This window comes from Pseudopodoces humilis, chromosome 8 (genome assembly GCF_049639895.1).
Source record: "Pseudopodoces humilis isolate 2021_Gansu_Grassland_sample_001 chromosome 8, ASM4963989v1, whole genome shotgun sequence".
Taxonomy (NCBI): Eukaryota; Metazoa; Chordata; class Aves; order Passeriformes; family Paridae; genus Pseudopodoces; species Pseudopodoces humilis.
In genome coordinates this window covers 17,882,025-17,896,525 of record NC_142207.1, presented here as the reverse complement: position 1 = coordinate 17,896,525, position 14,501 = coordinate 17,882,025, and the positions used below count along the sequence as shown (strand labels likewise).

General features: G+C 37.5%; 1 protein-coding gene across 6 annotated transcripts in view; it reads left to right on the top strand.

Annotated features, from left to right (window-relative positions):
* COBLL1 (cordon-bleu WH2 repeat protein like 1) overlaps positions 1-14,501 on the top strand; it is a 77,954-nt gene that overhangs the window by 23,068 nt on the left and 40,385 nt on the right. Inside the window, exon 1 of one of the 6 annotated variants that reach the window (XM_014249572.2) lies at positions 8,592-8,642. The exons of 4 other annotated variants lie outside the window; for them this stretch is intronic. In XM_014249572.2, the coding sequence (XP_014105047.2) occupies positions 8,608-8,642 (35 nt within the window). In that variant the 5' untranslated portion in view covers positions 8,592-8,607. Of the gene's footprint in view, positions 1-8,591; positions 8,643-10,801; positions 11,063-14,501 lie in introns of those variants that run through there. One more of the 6 variants, XM_014249574.2, reaches the window with a different exon arrangement.

The window sequence follows — 14,501 nt, the reverse complement described above, 5'->3', positions numbered from 1 at the left end:
AAGTGTCTGTGATTTAAGTTAGTTATTGCAGAAGTCCTTCAGGCTGCTATAGATTGCAGTGGAAGGAACAAGTTAATTGTACTTTAGATTTTGGGTTTTGTTTTCAAAATGACTCAAGTACAAGTCATGGACAACTCTGATTACTCCTTCTTAAACAGGAGACAGAATATGGAAATGTACACATAAATGTACATTCTTTTGTATTACAGGTCCTGACTTGAGTCCTTTCTGTATTAGAATTTTGCCTGGTACAGTGTTTCCTTCAATACATAGATCACAAAAGGACTGTAATTTAAGAAAGGACTGTATCTTAAGAAAATGTATTTCAAAACTTGTGTACTCTGTATCAAATTCTCATTAGTCTTCAGTATTTTGAATAAAAGCCTGTTGGTGTCTCTGGCGACTTTTCACTGGGAAAGAAAATCTCTGCTTGCTGTTGAGAAAGTGAAATTCATGATTGTGCATAAGCCCTGCCATATCCTTTTGATAATTAATTTTGTTTATGTCTGTCTTTAAAGTAAAATTTAGAAAATTGTCACAAGAGCTTTCCTCTGAAACTTTGTCTCTAGGAACCTTTATGAAAAGACATATTTTGGATTATACAAACAGCCAACAAGGGGAGAGGAAAAAAGCAAAAAAGCCAAGGAAAAAGACCTATTTTTGATACATGCTGTTCCTTGAGTTCTGGGATATGCTGTCTAAATTGGATTGTTTGATGTTTTATAGGAAAAAATATTGCCAGAAATAGTCACTTACTGTAACCATTTGCCTTTCTGTTGAAGGCTTGCGATGTTTACAGGGCTGCAGTAAAACACTGAGTCATAAAAACTTGATGTATTGTATTCTTAAGTTTAAAACTAGATAATGCAGATAAAGCAGACCAAATGTTCTGTGACTGTAACCATAATAATGTAATGCTTTTCTAGCAGCACATCAAGACAAGACTCCTAGAAACATTTGTGAAGTTGCTATGGTGTAGAGAGGCCTATTACTGCAGAAGTAAATATATTCCTTTTTCTCGCTTTCTCTTTTCTTTTTTTTTTTTACATTTGGTAGAATTTCAGTGTTTGTAGCCCACACAAATAGAAGTGTTTGAATATTTGTATCACCTCCTCTTTTAATCTTTCTGGAGTAGGTAGAAAATCAAGGGCATGGTCCAGTTATGTGAAGAGCTTTTTAAGAATTTGGAATTTATTAGTGTACAATATTTTGTTAAGCATTTCTGTGCCATTACACAGAGCAGACAGTCTGCACAGGCGGTATGGCACTGTGTGATGAGCTGAATGCCCCATGCACTGAGGGAAGGTTATGGAGCAGATTATCTAGAGTGATACCATATGGCATGTACAGGACAACCAGGGGCTCTGTCACAGCCAGCATGGTTTTGGTAAAGGTAGGTTCTGCTTGACCAACTTATTGTACTCCTAAGACAAGGTCTAGTGAATGTTGCTTACCTGGGCCTTAGCAAAGCTTCTGATACCATTTCCCACAACATTCTACTTGAGAATCTGTGTCTGCTCATGGCTTGGATGGGCGTACTCTGTGCTGGGTCAAAACCACATGTAATAGAGACTGAAAGCACTTGCACTTCTGAATATTAATCTAGAATTAGGATTTGAAGCAGACAAAACCAAATGAGCCCTTAAAATTTTTTTTTGGTACAAATAACATTTTCATCATGCTGACCTGTTACATTTGACCTTTGAGATATTTTAAACTGTTTTGTAGTGGAACCATATAATCTCCTTATCTTTTATTTTTTTTGGCTTTGTTGATTTGAGCTTTCTTCTACAGAATGATAGAGAGAATCCCCAGACATGACTAGCTGCCCCTTCCAGAAGCTGGTGTGCTACACTCCCAGTTTAGTTGTCTGTGATACTGATTCCAAAGGTAGATGCTTATCTGAATTAAGGAGGTTTGTGTGTGTGCATTAAGAAAGAACACTGTATTGTTCTTCCTCATTCCTGTCTTGTGGGTGGCAGGGAACCTAAGGCATGTTCCTTCCCACATGCCATCTTTATAGCCATGGACTTTTGCTCACCCAGACAACTTCTTACCCCTCTGGAATGAAGACCCTCTGGTAAATCAGTTTCAGCTTCTGTAAAGCAAAACTCTTATCAGAGTTGTTTGATGTCATTATTAAAAAGGGGAGGACTTTCTATGCAGATTTTAGTATTTATCCTTGTAGTATTATTAACTGTATAATTTTTCTGTTGTCTTGTGTTCACTTTGAAGAAGTACCTGAAACTTGCATGACAAAGTTTATAACTGTAATATAATAATCAATGTTTTTCTCTTTTCTTTTTGTCATCTGATAATCACAGAAACTCAAAACTTTAAGAGAACTGTTGAACCAGATGCACTGTTCTGAAGAATGAAGTGAGGGAGTGCTGGGTGAAGCAAACACAAGGTGTCCTTGCTTCGCTAACTGCTGTTTAGCATTGAAACATTGCAATTATTTTTAACTTTTTGTTTTGGAAGGAGACGAGCAAGTGTTACTGAACTTGACCAGAGGTACAGGTTTATAAAAACTGCATTATACCGTGTGTAAATATTCAGAACAAGAAACTTGTTTAACTTCTTACTAAAGCTACATCTAAATATCTTACTGCAACACTGCCATAGAAAGATCTGTCACAGTACAGACTGTTCTCTCAAGGAACGGATATGATTATGGAAACTTGTATGTGAAACTGGATCTGAAGGTTTCTGAATTAAAATGTGGAATTTTTCCAGAAGAAAAACATTGCAGGAGCTTTATTTTGTCTGTTATTTTTTAAAATTTGCTTTCTAGGCCTCTGCCAGTGATTTAAGTAGGCACTGTATCTCTGTTTGGAGCTGTAGTTCTTGAATCTCTAAAGACACTGTGGGTTTTTTCAGTTGGTTTCTGGGTGTATTTGACTGCTGAACCCAGTAGTGACATTAAGTCCAGAAAGTCTTTGCAGTACATGGCTCATTAAGGAAGATAATACTGCTTAAATTCTCCTTAATGTCAAGATAGATTATGAAGAAATGTGAGGGATGCAAAATCTCACATCACCATCACCATCATCATCATAATCATAATGTGTTTATTAGAGAATCCGAATTCTCTTTCCCTGTCATAAGTGAGCTTGTTGGGCTTAAAAGATATTTTTAGCATTATACATTTTTAAATACTTGGATACTGTCTCTTTTAACTATGTAGCTTCAGTTTCAAGTCAGGTTTTCCACATTACATTGCTTTCATGATGGTTTGGCAGTGGCTGTCCTCTTTTGAAGCTTTAGTACTTCAAAGAGCTGTATGGTTGTTTCCATTTGTGCTTGGTTAACAAGGGTGTCACAATTTCTCAATGTAGTATTTTGGTAATGGTTAAAAAAGGAAGAAAAAAATCAGCAACAGCACTCAATAATATTTTAGGACTTGATTCTGCCAAGGCACTTGTTCTATAGCCCCGTGTGTGGGTGTGGGTTACCTGGAGGTGTGGCTGCACCACCTGGCGAAGGCACAGCTGGCCAGGGTATGGCTTTGGCTGCAGCCTGAGCCTCACCGCGTAAGGAGCACAGTAATGAGGGCACAGTGTTACCAGTTAGTAACTAGTGTGTGGTTACTAAAATCCAGAGAGTTTTTACTGCTGAATTTCACATCTTTCACTACTGATTTAACCATACTGTTGATAACACAATTTACAGCTGGCAGCAGCTTAACTTGTGGAAATAACCTGAGTGCAAGACTTGTGGTGGTTCTATTTTCCTTTTCCTCTTTCTAGATCAGAGATTTAGGGATATCACAGTATGCTGTTAACCATATGTCATATTTCAAGCTTTGGTAGATGATTATAAACTGGGATTAAAAAGAAGTTATTATTTAAGCATTAATGAACGATCTTATGATAACATTGTAGCAATAGACCCATACTTGTTGATCCTTTCTTTTCTGTAGAAGGTTTTTGGTGTAATATGTACTGGCAGAATTCTCTAAGTTGGTATCTTCAAAATAAAAACAAGCTGAAACTTCCCAGAGGCAGCTGAATTAGGCCTGTTCATGGCTTTCCTGCCCACGTGCTCTGCTAAATAAAATAATACAGTTGTTTCACAAAACCAGGGAGAGCTATAAAGGTAGCTTTACTGTGACATTAAATCTGTCTTGAGAGCTTTCCCAGAAACATGAATATAGTAATTATATGATTAAAAAATAAGGAAACTTTTTGGGTTGTGCACTTCCTCAGGCTATTAACCTAACCACTAATTAACCAACAGGAAATTCCAGACCTGGAAGTTTCATTATTGCTATACTGAACTGTGAAAATATAAGTGTGTTAATGAGGATTTCATTATAGCCATCTGTAACTTGTTTTTGAATTGTGTCAAGGCAGGAAAAACATAATATACCATCTGTTACCTAGCTATATCAAATTGACATGAAAAATATTGGAAAAAAATCCCCAGTTTACAGCCCTGGTTGTCTCTTATTCCTTATCTTTTATTCCTGGCAACCATTAATCCCATGTCAGTACTACCTAGCAACGTGTAGTGACATGCCATTTACTCCTTAAAAGATGTATTTGGTTCACTTAGACATTTCTGTATTGTAACTTGCGTACCTGGGGGGAGGAGATGGTGACTTCCCAAAATGATAATTTCTGGGTGATTAATGACCTCTTAATTTTAGTGTCATGTTCTCTCAAGTATGTCTGAATCACCAAAACTCAGAAGTTGAGGATTGTCTTGCAATTTGCAGTTCTTGTTGCTTTGAAATGAACAAAACTTTTGTATAACATCTCTTAGTATGCTCTTATTCTCTGACCTTGTGAGCATGAATTGGAGCATTTTGCTCATCAAACACTGGGGTTTTGTTGCTTTTACCTTAACCCTTGTGCTCCTCTGTAGAGCTTGACTGTCACAAGCTATCCCAAGTCCCTTGATTTCTGGTTCTCTTTGACCTTAACAATGAGGGAAATTGTCATGCACTCACCAAGAAATGGTATGGATTCTTGATTGCCAGATGTTTGTACGTGTAATGCAAGTGGAGCCATAGGTGAGAAGAAGGTGGTGGTCCCGTGGAAAAAGTTACAGAAATTGCTCTTGGAGGGATGGAGAAAATTGGCACAGAAGAAAATACTGAAACAATTTTGGAATAGTGAGGCAGAGCCTTTGCAGTGATGAAATAGTGACTCAGTAAGGTAAAAAAATATGCTAGTGTTTGCATATTAACTTTTGTGTTAGTTGGATCTATAGTCTTAAAATGAGGATAAAAGGTTGTAATTGAGGTAGAGAAGTGAAAGGGTCAGGCAGGTGGCCCAAAATACAGGCTTTTACTTTGGCCCACAGTTTTCTGAGTAGGCGCTCTTTTTTTCTGAATTTGCACAGCAGCTAGGACAGTTTTGTTAAGGGTTCTTGAGTACTACCTTATTCAGGACAAACTAAATTTGGTGGCTGAATTTAACAATAAAAACCTGTTTCTCTGCAGACTCATGCAGCAAGTGCATGAATCAAGAATAAAATGAGGCGCTCTTTGATGTTGCAGTGTATCTACAATGTAAATGTCTTAAGGCTGTGGAAAGAGAAAACAGTCTAAGGACTGTGCTGACCAAATGTGTGAGGAAAAGTCTGCTGGCACAGTCATGTTTGTCCTTCAAAAGGTGTCTCCTGGTCTCTATCCCAAGGCTTTTAAAGAAACTAAACAAGCATGGCATAAGACAGTAAAACTTGCATGGTTGTATAATTTGTCCCATAATAAGAACAGTGATATGGAAATGTTCTGCTTTGAAGGTGAGGGCATGCCACCTCAGAGTTCCATAGGGATTTCTCCTGGAACTCTTAGTTCAACATGTTAATAATCTAGGAAAGCAGCTGAATATAAGGTGACACTTTGATGACTGTAAAGCGTTATTATTCATTGTAATAAGAAGATATATGACTCTGAGGACTTGCAGAAAGGTTTTTCTAAAGTAAATGGATAATAAAATGAGATTAAATTCACTTTAGATAGGCTTACTGCAAATCAGTTTGCCATGTGTATTAGCAAAGGAATAGAGAACAGAGGGGAAACCAGCATTTCACCAGTGTATAAATCTCTAATGACAATACAGTGCATGGTTCTGGTCTCTGCCATATCCACAGGGATGTAGTAAACAGGAGAAGGTTCAGAGAGGATCAAGAGAGATGGTCAAAGGTGAGATATGGCTTAAGGGACATGGGAACTGAGACCATGTTGTGTTCTTACATTTACCTTTTGTTCATGTGTCAATTTGTCCTGTTTTGTAACTGTTCCAAGTAAGTGAAAAGAGAACATGCAGCAGAATTGTCTAATGATGATGCATGAAATCCTTAAACCAAATGTTAACTAATGGTAAAATAATTAAGTCCCACTTACTATTGAGTGATGATACAATCTAAGATCAACTTTCCTCAGTGATGTGTGACTTACATAAGAAAAAGAAGTTCTTGGTCTGCTTCCAAGCCATTTGGAAGCCTCTTGTCTATGCTCTCTTCTCCAATTCTTTTTGATTTAACAAAACTATTTGCCTTTCCCCGGAGACTTGACTGTGTTGGTCCATCACAGATGAGATGTCAGCTCAGTAGGTACAAAACAACTGAAGAAACAGAGTATTTAATAAAGCAAGAATTTAATCTGGAAGAATGCTATTCTTACCCTGGTAATCTGTGTTTCCTGCTATTCTTGCTGCTTTCAGACTTCAGTTTCTCATGGAGGATTATTTTTAAAAAAAATAATCATTACTATTTCAGGGTTAGATGAAATATCAGATAGTTTTTAAAAAACGGTATTTTATTTATAACAATAGAGACAATAGGTTCAAAGAGTTCCCAGCTTCACAGATATGTCCCTATTGGGGATTTTTAAAACCAGATAATTCTGAGCAGCTTTTCCATACTCACATTACTGATACATGTCCATTGAACTTTAACAGTGCATTGGGCTTTTTGGAGCTCTGGTTTGAGTTTTTCTTTTTTCTCCCCATTGCAAAGGTACTAAGTGCTCTGGGTAATACAGACAAATGAATCTGAAAATATTAAAGATCTAAAAATGAGTACTGGGAAAGTTTTGGATTATTTTCCTCACTAGTACATACAAGTCTTAAGCTTTTGGTCTTGGAAACAATTCTATGGATTGAAGAGCCTGAAAGATCTGTACTCAAATGTGACCTGTACAGGGACCTCTTTGTAGTTTTTTTAAAATTTTCTTTGAAGTGTTTTGTATTTAGCCCTATAATGTCATTCTATTTAGCAAAATAGAATTATTTTGCTTCTTTTAAATATACACACTAGAAATCAGAAAAGAAATTGCAGTTTATGGTGCATTCACATACATTGCCTTTCATTGCTGATACTATTCAGTTGATGTTTCAGTTTTAAGAAGTGTTGCTAACAGCAATGCCAGGATTTGTGATTTAAGTAGATGCTTTGTGAAAAAATGAGAAGCACATTAAAATTCTAACAAAACATTTAAATTCCATTCCTTTATATGGTGGTTTTCTTTTTTTTTTTTTTTCCCTAATACCCTGTGCAAGCTCTCCTCCTTCCTCATCTTTTAAAGTCCCTATAATTTTACCTTTCACAAGTATTCTGGGAGCTTAAAAGACAAAACCAAAACCACAAAAACCCAGCCCCCCAAAAAGCAAGTAATCTATGCTGAGTGATACTGAAGAAAAAGTACCCTCTGTCAGATGAAGGGAAAATGGCCAGGTACATACTTGTAGAAATGGAAAATCTTTCTGTGCTTTCAGGTTATCTGAAATGTTGAACACTTGATTGTGATCGGTAGTATTAAATTCTGTTGGTCACTCCCTGAATGAAAGCTTTATGATTTTTCAGCAGGGATAAATTTACTGCCTAATCTATGAGAGCCATAAGGAGGCTATTGCTAACTAGATTGCTAACTGTATGTAAATAACCACAAGATAACAGCAGGACCAAAAAAACCCCAAAAAACCCAGGTGTTTTATTACTGTGAGTATTAATTGTATATTTCTAGCTGTAGCCCTTAGACCCGGATAAGAATTACTGCCTCCAAGTGAAATTCTCAAATATTGTGTCCTGTGTGGGACATACCAGCCACAGGCAATACGTTGGTGTTTTAGCCAACGTTGATACTCTGTATGCACCAAACTTTTCCTACAGGCAGTCTTGTCCTGCCAGCCTGGCTGCCTCTGCATTATTGCCTTCTCCAGCTTATCAACCAAGTAAAAGGATTTTTATTCTTCTATTGTTAACTGTTGCAGTTTGGTTGCAGAACACAACTGATTAATCTAATGGTTTAATTCAACTGTACACACGTTTAGGCAAAGCTGACTTAGATTTCTGTTTTGTCTGACATTAATGTGGGATGGATGCCAGTGATAGGACTTCTCAGGTAGGAAAGGTTAGATAAGGAAATGTCACTAATGTTGTTTACTCAGCGCACAGGTACTCGCACAGATGTTTTCCTCTCACTGAAGCAGTACTCAAGCTACTTTGAAACACACTGTGGTCTGATACAGATCTAGAAGCAACACTTACCAATGATTGAAACCTGCAGGATGTTGCCACTGATGACAGCACTTCCCCAGTTTGTTGTCTGCATTCCTTCCCAGTCCCTGGGCAGACTCAGCTACAAGCAGCCCTCCCATGGCTGAACGCGTTAGGGCTGACTTTGGGAAGAGGTAACTGAATCAAGAATTGCTTTTAAGCTGCTTTTAAGCAGCTTCTGGTTTTAATTGACAATGAGGTCAAGCTTCTGTAAATTATCCTACTTTAAACACTTCTGAGTTGTTTTTGGTTTTGTGATAGCGTAAATATTGTACTTGGCTTGTGAAATTGATTTGGAAAAATATTAATTTTCAATAGTTTTGTAGGTAGTACTGATGATCAAATTAACTGGATGTAAATGGGTATTTGCCTCTGTTGTCTAAATATTCCATTAATCCCGAGAATATGCTCACCTGAGGTGCTTAGTTGGCTATCTCACAGGAAGAGGAAGGCTAAAAAGCATGGATGGAGGGACTAGTCCTAATTCTAAGAACTTCCATTAAACTTGTTTTGTGCAAATATAAAGGGGTGCGGAAAACAGGATTGGATTCTTTTTATGGTATAAAGCCACAGAAGACATAACAAAGCTACTTAATACTCTCTTTTGAATTGGCTGAAGTAGATATGTCAGGATTACAGGCTGTACAAATCTCTAGATGTACTCTGTAGGCTGTTTGGTCAGGTGGTGGGATTATAAATAGGTAGGCTTACTGATGTCAGCAGTAGCAGAAGGGAGCAACAGTGAGCTTGCCATGCACACACACACACCCTCCCTTCTACCTCCATATGCTATTGAAGGAAACTCACCTCATATTAATGGAGAAGAACCACCTGTGCTATCTTGGAGGTAAGCAGAAAAGCAGTGTAATCAATTTTAGCTATTATTCTTCCTTCTCCTTGTTTAGTGGCTGAGCAGAATGGCTTCAAAGTAATATTTGTGTTGTGCTGTCCTAACACTTGTTGTGAGGAAAAAATATTTACCAATAATTATATACCTACAGGAGCATATAAATCCTTGCCTCTTGGAGAGAACACAGAATTCAGGTGTAGGGCAGTACATAAATTACCAGAACTTAAATATAGGCCGGTATGAAGAAAGAGGAATTAATGTCTCTTGTCCTTTTTCAGACAAAGTATGCAATAGTTCTCCAAAAGGTTTTTACAATCCTACCTCTGGCTAAGAGATGAGGGTGTGTAAAAATGTTTATCCATGTGGACAGACTGCTGAAATTTCTGTGGTACCTTTCTGGGTATAGAAGCTGTTGCCTGTTTTATTTTAAGTTGATATTTGGTGCTTAGAAGCTCAAATGAGGTTTTTGAGATTGTTTTAAATGAGGAATGTTATTTCATGCAAACAGTAGAGCTTTTCTGATTTCTTTGATTAGCGTTCATCAGATTTTGATTTAATTTTTTTTTGGGGAAAAAAGCCCCACTATTGCTTGTAGTACCTTGTAAAAGTTGATTCTTTTAGTGTCTAATATGGTAGAGTCCTTGCTATGTATTCTATGTGTTGTATACTGGTTTCATTTGTCATGGAAAGCATTAAAATATTTTGTAATACCTAAACAGACTAAATTCCTAAATAACTGCACAGTGCCAAGATGGACTTTGCTTACAGCAACAAAGAAAGAATTTAAGAAACAGTGTTCAGTTGAACTTCTTGTAGATGTCAGTAGGCTGCTGGCACTGTATCATCTGTTACCATGTTAAAAACTCAGTGGTGTAGTATATTGCTATAAACTGGCTGTGGTAGAGAAAGTTGAAAAGAATGCAAGGGTAAATGTAGAAGTGAAGTACAGTAGTTAGAGCAGAGCATTCATTAGGAAAGTTTCTTTATTTACAGAAACAGAGCAGACTGCTGATGATTATAATAATTATTATATAAATAAGATTTTTTTTTTCTCTTTTATATTTAATGCTGAAGCCCTGTACCTTTTTATGGAAAGTGCAGAGGCTTTCAAATAGAAGTAGCTGGTCATCCAAAATAGCTTTGGTGTTACCATCATGAGGGGAGCCAGCTTTCTTCAAAGAAATATCTTCTTTCTTCCTTGCCTCTTGCTTGTTGCAAGAATCCAGTAAGAGTGGATCCAGTGGGTTTTGAGCGTGCAGATATAAGCAGAGAAAGGGGATAATGACAGCCCTTGTGTGCAGATGGGGATGAGTTTGAAGAAAAAAATAAGAGCATTCATTTGGGGCCCTGAGCTGCCAGCCAATGAGGGAGGTAAAGTTAAAGTAGGACAAAGGGGAGGGAGCTCCTGATGTCAGTGGCTGTAAAGGTGGCCATGAAAACTGCTGGTTGGGTTTGTGCTGTGCAGGGAGCTGGGATGGGATTTGTGGCTCTGCTTCGTAGTTCCCACTGCCCCTCACAGAGTGCCTAGTGCCTGAGATGAGGCGGGGGCTTCAGCAGCAGCACTGGCATTTGAGGAGGTACTAAATGTGACCCTGTTCCTGGAGGTAAAAGGTTTTTCCACTCTGCTTTCTGAGGAAAATGCAGGTAGGAGAGTGAATGCTGAGGAGGCAGCTGTAAAGGATGAGCAGGAGAATCTGGTGGCAGGTGGGTACTCAAGGCATTTGTTAGCATTACAAGCAGTGTTAGCCCGAGATGCGCGGTGTTTCTGCTTGGGGAACTATAGCTACCGTCCTCATACGTTGGGAGAAAACTCTTTATTACATCAGGCTTTTCTGGATACTAAGTGCCAAGATGCTTCTCTTGAAATCTAGTAAATAAAATGCTTGTTTTAGTAAAATTTCATAGCCTAAACAACTCTTTTTTTTCCTCTTTCCTGTAATGAGCAACGATGCCTTATTTGCTGACCTGCTTGTGTGTGTAGGAACTCTATACATTCATCATGTGTCTCATAGCATCTGTGTATAAATGCATACAGATATACACACAGAGATATTTATATTTAATCTTGCTCGGCATAAGAAACTCTTCCTGCATCCCATTCCCTCCCAATACTTAAAGTAATCTCTGTTCTTCAGTTTAATAAATTCTTCTACTTCTGGGTTATGTGATTGTACCAAAGATTTTAAGTGTTATGAAACTCCAGGTAGATAAAAGATATAACTGCTAAGAGAGAGTTTCTGGAGAATGAAGAACTTTCTAAAAGGGAGAAAGCTTGTTCTATTCAAAACACCTGCAGGAAAAATGAAAATGCAGTGCTTTCTAAAGTTGCGTTGCTATGCTTTCTCAGTTATTCTTGCTGTATCTGAATTTTCAGCTGGGAAGTGCTACTGTTGTAGTTGAACCCAGCCTTCCACAGCAGGTAAAAGGAGAGGGGTTGGATTTTGTCTTTCCTGTTAGTGTAGAGCTTCTTAGCTGCTGTCCTGCAGCATTGAACTGTTACCCACCTACATCTACACCCACGTACCGATATTTGAGGCATGTATGTCTGAGGGAAAAGGGAAGGGTCTGTATTAGCCTCTTTCCTGGCTGCTGTGATACTGAGCGCCTCTGCTTTTCTTTTCCTTACCTTTCCCAGCCTCTATCTGTCCAGTCACTGCCTCCAGTGTTACTTCTAAAACATGATTTTGAACAGGAGAAAAAAGCAGCAGCAGCAGCAAAGCTCAGATAACTGACAATTTTTACTTCTATTGATGTTCAGAATAGCAGCTGGAAAAGCGAGGAGCAGAGCTAGGTGCTTCATCTGCAGGCTTTGAAAAGACAGTGGCATTATCCATGCTTTCATGACTGGGGGTAACAACCAGAAGGACAAATTCAGGTTTTGTTCTATTTGAGAGCTCTTAATTGAACTTTCTTACTAGTCATGGAAAAAAACCTCAGCTGTATGAGCAACCTTTTTAGCAGTTCTTGATAAAGATTTGAGGGTTTATTTTAGTTTATTTTTACATTTGCTTGAGTTTTAAGTATTTGTTAGATTTATTAGTGTATCAAAGGTTAAGCTCCCCCTTTCAGATCAAGCTGCTCTTTGTGTTCCTTTCCTGTTTATTCAGCCAGTTATTTATTACTCAATTACTGTTACAGATTTACTGCTTTCTCTTCTCTGCTCTCCTTGTTTTCTGTCAGGCTGTTTTTGTAACTGTAAATATAATAAAGGCTAACTAAGCCGTACAAGGTTTCACTTGTTTTGAATGCCATTCAGAATTTTTCTTCTTTCTTTCGGTAGCAAATCTAGGTTACTTTTTTGCATTTTTTACTTTGAGAAAAAGTTGCAAAACCAGATAAGTATCTGCTTTCTGCAGCGGTGTGTCACACATAGACGTGCCAATATTGTATTTGTATTTTGTGTTAGCCCTATTTGCTTCAGAAGTCTAAGTTCTCAACCTCTTTAGAAGTAATGTCATTGGAACTAATTTTCCACATAATTTGTTTGTTAGGGTTTTTGTTTTTGTTTTTTTTTTTTTCCCGGGAGAAAAAGAAGCACTTCTCTTGGCACAACAGAATTTGTTGTAACAAAACTTTTGTATCAGAACACATTTCTATAATCCCTCAATAATAATAATAATAATAAACAACTTTATGCTAATTCAGAGGAGAAAGTATTTTTCCTTTTTTTGTATCCTCTCTTGCCTGCTAGGATTATGAGCTTTTGGCTCTCTTCCAAAGAGCAAAGAGATTCTTAAGCCTAGAGGGGAGCTAACTGTGTTTTGTTGGATGGTACAAGACAGCACTAAGTCAGCAGCTTTCTGTTCTCAGGAGTTGGATCTTTCATATGTTGTAAGTGAGCTTGAATAGATCATTGTACTATTAGTTATGATTTGGCTTTGAAGGGCAATGAATTAATATTTTTTTTCTAGAAAAGTTTTAAATTTGTACTTCAATTAATTAAATTATATGTTTATACCAGAGTTAGTTCCCCTTTAATGCTAAGAGGGGCAAAATTAAAAACATGCCCATAATACCCATTTGTGCTTATGTTGTCTCAGAGACGCTTCTTTTTCCTTGTAATGACAGAAAACATTTAATGAATTATGGCTCAAATACAGTCGCTTCTGTTTCCAAGGCTGTCACTGCCATGGGGACAGATAATCAGAGGGGGCAAATGTCTGTTCCAAATGGTCTGGAGGGAACTGAAGGATTCATTTTCTGCTTTCTTGCTTTTAGTGTGAACCAGACATCCAGAGATTCCATTGAGCTTTCACCTTACTGTCATGGTTACTGTCCCAGTTCTGTGATTGATTTCTCTCTCGGATAAGACTTAAAAAAAATCTTATGAGCAGTGAGGCTAGCTAGGGGGTAAATCCACACATCCCATTGACTAGAGAAACTTTTTCTCTCACAAGATCTTTGAAAACATGTCCTGATTCCATGGATGCCTCCTTTTCTTGATCCACTTTATTTATTGAGAGTGGAAATCAATTTTACGTCTTTTTTGCTTTCTTTATAGCAGAATAAATGCATGAGTAAGAGAACATCTGCAGATGATTTGTTGTTTGTTGGAACCTCACTGACTAAATCCATAGAGATAATCTTCAAAGATCACCTAATTAGCAATATTATCACGCATAGCATTATTACTGCCATGTCAGTTGATATATCAGTTGCACTATGAGTTACTGTGTTGGCAGAGATATATACCCAGTGCCTTATTTTATGCCATGTTATTTTTCTCTGTTATTTTTAAAATACCAGTGTCATTTAAAATATTTGTATCCTTTCAGTCTTGGGAATTGTACATAGAAGTGCCCTGTAAAATCACCTGTTATCACAAAAGATTAACAGACTACTCCTCTCCCTGGAAATCTAAATTAAAGTGTGTTTCTGAAGTTGGTTCTTTTTCTTGGTACCTATTGAGCCACCTGCTAGACTCAATATCTGTACAATATGACCTCCCATTTTTCCCCAGATAACTAAATGGATGAGTTTAGAATCTGAAAGATCATATTTCTCTCTGGAACAGATACAGCAAGTATTTTTCCTTTATATTGTCCTACATGTATCATAAGCCTGGCTTGAAGGGATAACCTAAGAATGGACATTGTTTGACTCTCATTGATCCGTACCTTGATCTTAACATCTAGCTGGTGCT